At 39.1% G+C, this 10,988-nt stretch overlaps 1 protein-coding gene across 5 annotated transcripts in view; it reads left to right on the top strand.

Annotated features, from left to right (window-relative positions):
• The window catches only part of cntn3a.1 (contactin 3a, tandem duplicate 1), a 101,364-nt gene that overhangs the window by 63,244 nt on the left and 27,132 nt on the right, over window positions 1-10,988 (top strand). For 4 of the 5 annotated variants that reach the window (XM_068732639.1, XM_068732640.1, XM_068732637.1 and 1 more), the window contains 4 exons: window positions 2,477-2,680; window positions 3,377-3,479; window positions 3,823-4,007; window positions 7,521-7,660. In XM_068732639.1, coding sequence (XP_068588740.1) covers window positions 2,477-2,680; window positions 3,377-3,479; window positions 3,823-4,007; window positions 7,521-7,660 — 632 coding nt within the window. The remainder of the gene's footprint in view (window positions 1-2,476; window positions 2,681-3,376; window positions 3,480-3,822; window positions 4,008-7,520; window positions 7,661-10,988) is intronic. The other variant, XM_068732641.1, reaches the window with a different exon arrangement.

Consider the following 10,988-nt stretch of genomic DNA (forward strand, 5'->3'; position numbering starts at 1 on the left):
TTACCGCCATCCGCAGGAGGCTCTCAAGTCAAATCATCAAATACAACCATTGGTACTTTCCACTTCCTATTTCCTGCTTCCTGTTTCTCATCATGAATCTTTAAACTGACCAATTAGTAACCTCTTATTTGCTGTTGTTCCAGTTCGTCATTCCCTGCACCTTTGAAAGATATTGTTTCAAAAACAGACATTAAATATACATGGCCTCGTGAGGATGGGAGCTGGGATGTATTATTTAGGGGAGAGAGGATATTACAGCTGTTCTCTCTGTGGGTCGGATGGATCGAACCAAGAAGTTATGGTTTGTACAAATGACGGAGACTAGGATGGACTTCAAAGCAGTAAAAACCACAAGAGATAAACATTATAATTGAAATGCCACTCCTGTTATTACATGTCTCATATCAGTCTATATTAGTCATTAAAGGAAACTTTTTTGGGAAACACATATTTGCCTTCTTGCAGAGAATCGATTGATGCCACTCTCAATTTGTTAAAATCAGGGGACTGTTAGCTTAGCATAAAGATTTGAAACAGGGGGAAACTGCTAGCCAGGCTCTGTCCAAAGGTAAAAATAAAGAATTCTTAAAACATTCCATCCCAATCCAGCAGACGTATGAAGCTAACAGCAGCGTTAGATTGTATATACTGTGCAGTTGTTATACACATCACTTTCAAAATGTGCCACATTGGAAAGCAGAAAACAACATTGGCACGAAACAGACCGACAGATGTGAAGTTTCAATCTCATGTGTTCTTGGGATGATCACAAGGTCACCTCTACCAGTCCAGCCCACATAAAAACAGCCACTCTGTACTCGCACTTGTTGAAAAGGAGCATTTTGAACATTTCGAGATCTCAAGATTCTGTGCCACGTCGTGATTTGCAAGGTTTGCAGTGATATGTAAAAAGCCCAAACATCCTCTTGATCCCTAAAGAGCAAAAGTGAAGTACACTGAGTCAGTAGATGAGTGTCCGACTCGTGTCTCAATTATTCCCTGTACCATAGTGCCGAGTCATCGTTTAAACAAGTTTTCACCAACGGCCAAGATTGCTTTTGGGACAGGGATGCAATATGGTCCAGAGCAATCTATCCGAGTGTCAATATGTCAAAACATCATCATTCCTTTTTAAAATGCGGCTCATTGTTAGTACAAAGCCTTTCTGACTGCACTCCATTTGGTTGATAGTACCGGGAGTCTTTCCCAGAAGTTTGTTATCAAGGATGATGAATAGTAGACCAAGTGGTACCATGCTGAATAACATGATCTGTAATACATTGGTTTTATTGGGCATTATATAGTTTCCCATGCAGGATCTGCAGCTTAAGGGTTGATTTAAGGTCCTCTGCCGCTACATGACAGCCACAAAGGGAGGTGCTTGTTGTTTTTGTTTTTATGAACTACTGTCTCTGTCTTTTTTAAATATATTCTTATTAGGTAATAAATCCCAAGAAGAGATAAGGAAGTAGATGAAACTAAATATATGAAATAAAATAAATGGGGCATTATTGAATGATGCAATGGTGATACAATTACAGACATGCAATTTTAAGTTCTATTTACACTGGGTGAGTTTGCTTAGTACAAATATAATGCTCTCCTCACATTTACCTGGAAATGCTCCCAGAACAACCACAGCCTTTAGCTGTCTTCAGGTACCAGACAGATGATGAAATATGATCCAGGAATTCTGGTTTGAGTGTTAAGTGTTGGAAGGCTTACCAGATTCCAAAACACTGGTAAGTGGTAAGTCTTTTACAGCTCTGGAAAGTTATCACGGTGGCCACCAAAGTTCCCTCCATTGCGATAATCGTTCATGTAATAATGTTCGTGATTCTTGACCGACTGTTTTAGACAACTTTGTTTTTCTTTTCCCGTTGCGCTCTACTTCTAGACCGTCACTGTATTCAGGTAGTGGTCTTTTTTTTTTTGCTTCTTTTTTTTCGCTTAGGCTGTGCGGTCAGTGTGAACAGGGCATTACCCCGGATGTCACTGAGCAGCAATACTGGAACAGATGGGACTTAAATGCCTTGGACAAGGTTGACTTGTTGGTTTTAAGAAAGGGAGTGTTAATCGTTAAATCACCATCACACTCCTCATCTTAACACAAGCGGGGCACCGCAGAAACACCTCAATGTTTCTGCAGTGAATGTAAATATGTACTTCCCTGAAAAGTCAATCATTCATATCCTCTGCACCATCACTCCAACACAGTGAACATGTTAAACCTTTATCATATTACGGGCATTTATCCGACAGTGAGTAAGAGTAATTGCTCTTCAATTATACATTGCGTTTTTAATCACGGAAGGCTGGCACTCTGTCCAATCCACTAATTGCTCTATCCCTGAAGGCATCCACTCACACTGAAGTGATAAGACTGCTGATGCAGTACACATTATCTTTACATGGGTATATATGATGCATAAATACAGTATGTGTTTTTGACTTGTCGCTGTCACTTTGTTCTCAGAACTTACCTTCACGTGGATCTTCAATGAGTACCCGTCATTTGTCATTCAGGACACTCGACGATTTGTCTCCCAGAAGACAGGTAACCTCTACATCGCCAAAGTGGAACCCTCCGATGTGGGCAACTACACGTGTGTAGTCACCAATACAGTCACCAAAAGCAGTGTTCAAGGACCACCAACTCCTCTAGTGCTGCGGGTTGATGGTATGACAGTTTAACCCCACTTACTATACATAGAGTACAAAGTAGAGTGATACATTTATTTTTTTTAAATCTAAATTTGAGGCAGTGCAACTTTCAAATTGCTGGTGTAGTTGCTTAAATTAGCAATAGCCTGGCAAGCTAACAACTTTTAGGAGGTGAGAGTTTTTGACTGGCAAACATTGATTTTGCCGGCTGCTGGCCAACTGTTGCCAGCACATTTTATTATGGTGGTGTGGTTCTGTTCAATACTTCCAAAAGAGTGATGAGTCTCTTGGTGAAACAATCTAGCCGATCACACCATCAAAGCTTTCTTTGATGTAGACTTTTATCCGACTTTATCCAACCTCACGAGACCACTGCATCACTTCATCTGATTCTTCTCATGTTGAAACAAGATAGGCTTGTAATTATGATTTGCAGATGTTTGATGATCTGTAGATCATCAATACAGGACTGGAGTGTGATTTATAGAATAATAGCATCAATAAAAAATAGCATAGCGTTGCAATGATTGGATGATTAGATATACTTCCCTAAGCTGTTGGACACAAAACCACAGAAAGATTTTTTATGTATTTTAGCTAAGACAGTCATGAGTGACCTAAACTTTGTTTCTGACCTTTTTTAGCCTTGAGCTGAAATAACTCCCTTCAGGCATGCATGGCATTGTTTCTATGTTTCTCTTTGTAACTCCAGGTGTGATGGGTGAATATGAGCCAAAGATCGAAGTGCAGTTCCCTGAAGTTGTCCCTGTTGCCAAGAGCTCAACTGTCAAACTGGAATGTTTTGCACTTGGAAAGTACGTCCCACTGTGTGTTATTATACCACAGCCATTCGTTGTTTACTGTATCATTCTAAGCTGCATGCTAATGTGTGAGGACCTTCGGAAGTGATTTTGAGAGCAGAAGATTTTGCATTTTAATGAGTCCTCTATGTGCTGTACACCCACAATACACAGAAGAAACATTCACCAGTTCATTTTCACAAGTTTCACATTGATTAAACATCGACATGCTTTATAGATGTGTGTTCACTGGTAACATATATGTGTATTAGCCTAGGCTACATTTGTAGATAACGCTATCTTCAGGAGTATTTTTCATTTTGTGGCCTTGCTGTGTGTTATACTTCCATGCCTTTAGCCCAGTGCCAACCATCAGCTGGAGGAGAGTGGATGGAGCCTCTTTTGGCAGGAAGGTGGACATAAATAAAGCCAGCGGAGTATTAGAAATCCCTTACTTCCAGCAGGAGGATGCGGGAATATATGAATGTGTGGCTGAAAACAGCAGAGGAAGAAACTCTGCTAAAGGAAAGCTCTCTTTCTATGGTGAGTAGCAGTATGGTTTCGCTGACTTTGATCTAAAACCGATTTTACTTCACACCTCTTGTCTTGGGAACAAATCAAATCGTATGACTTTAACCTGTCAGTCTTCTTCCCAACATATCATGTGCATTCTTAGACTTTTACTAAATCTTCTACCTATTGATTGTACCCTCTAAAGCTTCACTGCAACTGAGCCTGATTGAAAATCTTGCCGAATAAGAGTGTAGCTTCGGTGTGAGTCTAACAAAAAAGTTTTACTTGTTGTCATGCAATCTGTAGCTTTTATTAGAACCCATATATAACAGCATCATATAGTGGAATGTAGTAATAAATTAACCTATTACCAGTAGTTCATTTCTGACAAGCTCTCCATTGTGCCAGCGGCTAACACAGGCCACACACAGATTTATACTACCTTTCAGGAAGAGGTGATTTTTTCCCCTCACCAACACTGGACTTATGGCCCATATTCTGAGGAAAGCTTTTAATGGCCCTTGATGAAGGATTTTTATGGTTTCTCTCACCATTATTTTGCAGTTTATGCATTGATGATGTCTGCCCACAAGGCCCTTTAGGGATGTGCTTGAGTGAAATCATCAAATCCAGATTTTTCTTTCCTGTGAAGAAGGGTGCCTTTGATATGATAATGCAGTAGTATGGAGTTTATTGCAGCACATGTGGGTCTGATGAAATGCTCACAGTACCTGTTGGTTGGCTCAGAATTAAACATGTTTTGCTTTAAAGGGAAGTGCCTATTCATGGAGCTGTGTAGCATCACGCCAACGCTCTTGATGACTTAGAGGCCCTAAAACAGTGAAAAAGGGCATGATCACGTTAAAGTCATTTTGCTAACAAGGTCATAAGTTTCCCACAACCTGTAGCTATTGCTTTCTTGGTACTGTGTTGCGTCGCCTCTGCACATTTCCTTTGCTGTAGTTGTGTGGAAGTCATGTTTCTCCTTGTAAGATTTAAGGCCTGTCTCATCTCAAAGCCTCGCAGACTGGCCAGCCGCCAGGTGATAAAAATCTGTAATCTCATTTTAAACTCCCATAGACAGGAGCTTGTGGGACATCCATCAACTCTATAGAAGCAAAGGAGAATCAATATGGGGATGTGGTGTTTGCGACACCCAACCAATGCAGGTGCAGGAACAATAAGGGGTGGCCTCTCTTTCGATTTCCCACTTAATTGTCCTTCTGTAGTTCCAGGGGATTTATGAAATTAGATCATGGTTTAGCAGATGACTGCATTTGAATGAGCTTAGACACGATCAGATTGACTTTGAATAGAAGCCGCTTGCATCATGTCTTCCCTTCCATTATGTTATCTCTGACAGTCTCATTTGTAATATTGTTAACTGGGTGTCATGCACAATAGTGTTTGTTTCTATATAGTGATGTATTTTCAATTCAGTACAGCTTGCTCGTTTCCAAACGTATTGTGTTTTTTTTTATACAAAATATTATCTCACTTCTCATATGGGGCTGCCAAACACTTCCTTTATGTAGGCTTTTTCTTATTCAAATACTAAGAAGGGAGGAATTTTGTGTTCAAAATGAAAAAGAAATGGCTGCCAGACCGTGAAGAACTTTCAAGAAAAGCCCTGGATGATGTGTTTAAGGTGCTCAAGTTTTAGGCGTCATTACCTCGTCCACCCTGCGTTTATGAGACGGTGGCGCTGCATTCTTCCAACTAAAAATAATTAACCGTCTAGCCAATAATGTTGAACAAATCTATAGCCTCTGCCTGATTTTGTTGGAGTAATTGCATCTTGTCAGGCGCTTCACTATAGATAGAAGTCAGAGATTTAGGATCGATATCTTTGCTGTTCATAAGTGAAACAGTTCTGAAAATGTCTGTCCAGAATTCAGTTAATCTGTGACATGCCCAGAACAAATGACTACGGTTGCCTGGCTCTTGGTTAAACGTGGGTCAAGTTGGGTCTGACCCTGGGTACGTTCTAGCCAACCTACTCAGAAATACAGGTTCACAGGAAAAAACACACCCAGCTCCAGACTCTGCTAATTTACCCGCTCCATATGTGTAGGTGGTGAGGATGTGGCCAGTGAGATGCCTAGAGAAGGTAGAGTGTGTGTGGCGTAGTGGTGTCTCAGTCGTGTTCAGTGTAACGGTTTTACACACAAAAACTATATGAAAACTGAAATTGTACTTTGTGATATATGCACAGTATTAGAATATATGATTAAAAACTACTGTCACTTTGTACTGCAATTCTTTAATCCTATTTGATGTCGATGACGATAACTCTTCTGCGCTCCGAGGATGGGGATGTGATTTTGAGAAAGCACATTTAAGATTTGAGTTGAATAACATTAAATATGACTTTTTATGATAACGTTGATCTATAATTAACATTTGATATTAAGTGAAATTTAATGTGTGAGAGGCATCATTATATGATTGGTCATCCTCCTGTTAAGTTGTGGGAAGTAGGCAGCGTACGCCTCTTTTAGATCCCGTTTTGTATGCATGCAATGGTTATAAATGAGACCCCAGGATACAACAGTCATCTTCTCCCCAAAACAAATTGTCAATGTCTGTCAGAAATTCACAGAGCACCTCATGACTGATTTAAACAGATTCACATGTGACCAGCCACACTATGACCTAGTGATGGGAGAGAATGTAGCATGGAAAATCCTTGGTTTAAACCTTGTGTGGGTCAGTATTTTCCCTGCTTAAAAAGTCCTTGACACTGAATGTACCATGGATACTGTTCCAGCTGTAACTGTACTCTCATATTCCCAGAGAAGATAAGATGAAAGGCTATTTAAAGCAAGAAAACAATGTTGCATAATGCTTATTGTTATTATTATTCTTATTATTACATTATCAAAGTAATACAGCTAGGCAAGCAGACAGACAGATTCTACCTCGTTCCCCTTGACCCTGGCATGACGTCCTGTATTTATGCGGGTGATTCACAAGGGCCATAAATCTTCTGACTCTGTCGCTAGAGATACGGCGCTAGTCATTTATGTGCCACAGTACCACTATCATAAATAAAGAGGCATTTTCTCTATGGATTTCAGATGTTTCAAAAGACAAAAAGGGAATATAATCTCTGTTATTAACAGCATTGCTAAAAAATACAACCATTCTATTATACTGTATGCATCACATATATTACAGTCAGTAAACCCGATTCTTGTAAAAGATCTTCATCAAAATAACTTATTCAAGCTGGTTGTAGTAAATCCACTAGATGTATTTTAGCTTTCAACCTTACAGTGAAGGATTTCAGCTAACCTATCGATCCTTCCACGTGTTAAGTTCATGCAGTTGTTTTAATTTATATATTTTTCAACTGGAGGTGAGCTTTGGGTTAATTGGAAGTGGATTTATGATTTGTGCCCTTGGATGCCTCTTTAATGATCTAATTGCCCGCTTGGTTGGTTCATCGATTTATTCTAAAACTGCTGCATGCTGGAAATACTCAAGCATAGGTGTAGCGTGAAAGTGTTCATTTACAGTATGTGGTATGTGACCTCACAGCTGCACCGAACTTGACCGAGAAGCCTCAAGATGTTCAGATGACCATTGATGATACTCTGGTGTGGGAGTGCAAAGCCAGTGCCAAGCCCAAACCCTCCTACCGCTGGCTGAAGAACGGAGATCCTCTGGACCCCATGGAGGTGAGTGATTTTGAATTGCTTTTAATGACAAAAACTAAAATATAGAAGATATGAATGTGAGAATGATCCATAGTTCACCCCCCCCCCCCCCCACCCACCATGCAGCACTAAACCCACAATAGGACAACAATGAAAAAAGGAAACCCTGTCAAATACTCCGTCAAGAGCATCCCCCACTCTTTCCTATTTTAGCATTGACCATATTTTCAAACCAGACCAGAAAAGATTCATAGTGACATTGCATAAAACAACCCAAGGCACGAAACATTCGCCTTTATTTACAGAGCAGTGCAGAGGCAGAAACTCCAGGTCATAAGCTACTATGGTTGTGGAAATCACCTGCTGCCAAAGCTTCACCTCTGGGATTCTCTCCCACTTCACCGTAATACTATGTTTGAACTGCAGCCCCTACTTTGAATTGGTGTAGACATTTCAAACATAGTTTATATGTAGATTGTCCGTTGTTCTTATCCACATTTAATTATCCACATTTAAGCCAGAAGCCAGACAAACGCGTACACCTTTACTATATCGTACATCTGGGTCCATGACACCTGTGCTTGGTATACAAACAATAGATGCAAAGTGTATTCATTTGTGCTCTCCAATTTTAATCAACACCCAATCTTATGAAGGTTTGTAACCTTCTTTTGACAATTAACATGTTAAAGTTGCTGAAATCTGCAAAGCTCAGTCTGACAGGCTTGTATTTTTATTGTATTGTTATTGTTAACTGAGTGTCAATATTTATTTTCATTACAACAGCCCTTAGGCAGTTGAGTGGTTGTAGATAAAAATGTGTGAGATGATAAGATGACGGTAGAGTCAGCAGCATCTTACTAAAAGAATGCTCAGTGTTACTGTAGTGTTTTGCTGATGAAACACAATGGTCACCACTCAAAAGGTTTATACTTGGCAAGAATATGCTACTTTGAAATGTCTGTATTTGCTTGGGACTAAATTTGGCATTAAAACTGTGTGTGTGTTTGGGGCGGGGGCGGGGGGGGGGGGGGGGGGGATTTGTATGTGTTTTGCAAAGAAGCCAAACTGATGCCATTTTCTGCCTGTCATCAACCAGAGACTCAACAATTTAGCGCTCACTCCGCCCTATTTGCTTCTCTCAATTTTGTCATCATCTTCTCTCTGGGGAGGGTGAAAATGCCTTATCATCCAAAATACATTTCACAGTCAGGCAATTTGCCTTGTTTGGTGTTATTGTGCTGCTGTAGTGAGCGTACCTTTTGCCTAAAAAGAACGGCTCCCTGTGAATCTGATATTTTCAGTGTTTGGATTGGGCAATGAGCCCAAAAGTTGCTGTTTCTTTTGACATGTCTTTAAAGGAGGAAGGTGGGTTTAGTTTTCTGTTATTTGAATTGAAGGCTAAGATAATATTTGAAATTTGAAGAGCTGAATCACAATTGACACGGTGAAAAAGATTGCAGAGTGTTGCACTCTAAATATTTTAGTTATCTACAACTCCTGTATATGCAGCAAGTGCAATTTGAATCCGTACACAGAGATGGGCAAAAATACATCAAAATGTATTTTCATACAAAATACAAAATACCCCTCAAATAAATGTATTAAAATAAAATACAAAATACTGGTGCCAGAAGATGTAACAAAATACAATACATGTATTTTGTATTTGAAATATAGGAAATACGTTTTTCTGGATTTTCCATTTTCTCACAATTTGGTATAGCAGAGCATTCAGGTTTGGGCTATATATAAATATAAATATATATATATATATATATATATATATATATTTATTTATTTATTTATTTTTATATATATATGTATATATATATATATATATTTATTTTTATATATGTATGTATGTATGTATGTATATATATGTGTGTGTGTGTGTGTGTGTGTGTGTGTGTGTGTGTGTGTGTGTGTGTGTGTGTGTTAATGGGACTTTATAGCCCATACACTTTGGCTTTGTATCAACAAGAAAATATTCATCACATATGAATAGCATCACACATTAGGCCTATGTATACTATAAAAGCAAAATATAGAATTAAAACCAGTTGTACACAGGTAAAGAGCCTAAATAAATTACTGTACTAAGACATGTTGTCCACCTGGCCAACTGTAGAATGTATGAAATAATAAAACTAAGAATACTTTCATAATATGCCTTTTAAATAAAATAAATTGGATATTTAATGTTATTTTGTTTTTTTAACAAAAGGATATCTACTGTCATAGCCTGGCTAACTGTGAACTATATTATCTGCCAGTAATTGATATGGCATTATGACATTCACATTGAGAAGATACAGCATCACTTGTAATACAGTAATTAGATGGTCAGACGTTGCTTGATAAGGTTATCATGAACATACAAGCTCCCAATCTCCCTCTTCCTATAGCTAGCTACTCCACTGATAAGCTAACTTGCTAAACACTGGCTATGCACTAGTCTAGACAGCATGCATTAGCATGTTAGCATTGATCGCTAGCTTGATATTATAACCGTCACCATGTATATACAATAGGCTATGTAGCCAGACCCAGACATAAATTATACATCAAGCTAGTTGACATCTGTCACACTCAGATAAAATATTTAGCTTGACAGACAATCCGTTGAACTTGAAGATCTGAAGACTAAACTCGTGAACTGTTTTTTGATTCGTGGAGAAAGTGTTTTGAGTATTTTAAATACAAAAATACTCCACTCTAAAGTATTTTGTTACAAATTGCGTTAGATTTTTTATCGGCCCTATCAAATACAAATTACAAAATACTCAAAAGTACAAGTAATAGAAATACTGCCCATCTCTGTCCGTACAAATAAGCTTCATTGTCATGAACACTTCCTCTCTCTGTCATCTGATGCTGTTGAGGTCACTTCCTCTATTTGCCACACACCCTGGACCACAGGAAACCCTTATCACTCCACCAGCATCTCAAGTATTGATTCGTAAATAACAATGTAAAAATTCCTTTGGCGGATGGCCAAGGTAACATTTTCTCTGTACATGTGGCTATATTAATGAGGTGGGGTGTTACCATTTTCAAAATGCCACCGTCAACAGTGGCAACAGTAAATCAATTTCCAAACCCAAAGGTCAGCGATGTAGAGAGAGGGAGGGAGAAGGAGAGGAAGGCCAAGGGGGCCATTTGTTATTCCTCATTAGAATGGATCAGTCCTCCTTCTCCCTGTGTGTGTGTGTGTGTGTGTGTGTGTGTGTCTCTCTCTCTCTCTCTCTCTCTCTCTCTCTCTCTCTCTCTCTCTCTCTCTCTCTCTCTCTCTCTCTCTCTCTCGATTTATCTCAACATTTCTGGTGCTCTCTTTCTCTTTCCTACA

This window comes from Cebidichthys violaceus, unplaced genomic scaffold (assembly GCF_023349555.1).
Source record: "Cebidichthys violaceus isolate CVI_PGR_0920_01 unplaced genomic scaffold, fCebVio1.0.p SCAF_6, whole genome shotgun sequence".
Classification (NCBI taxonomy): domain Eukaryota; kingdom Metazoa; phylum Chordata; class Actinopteri; order Perciformes; family Stichaeidae; genus Cebidichthys; species Cebidichthys violaceus.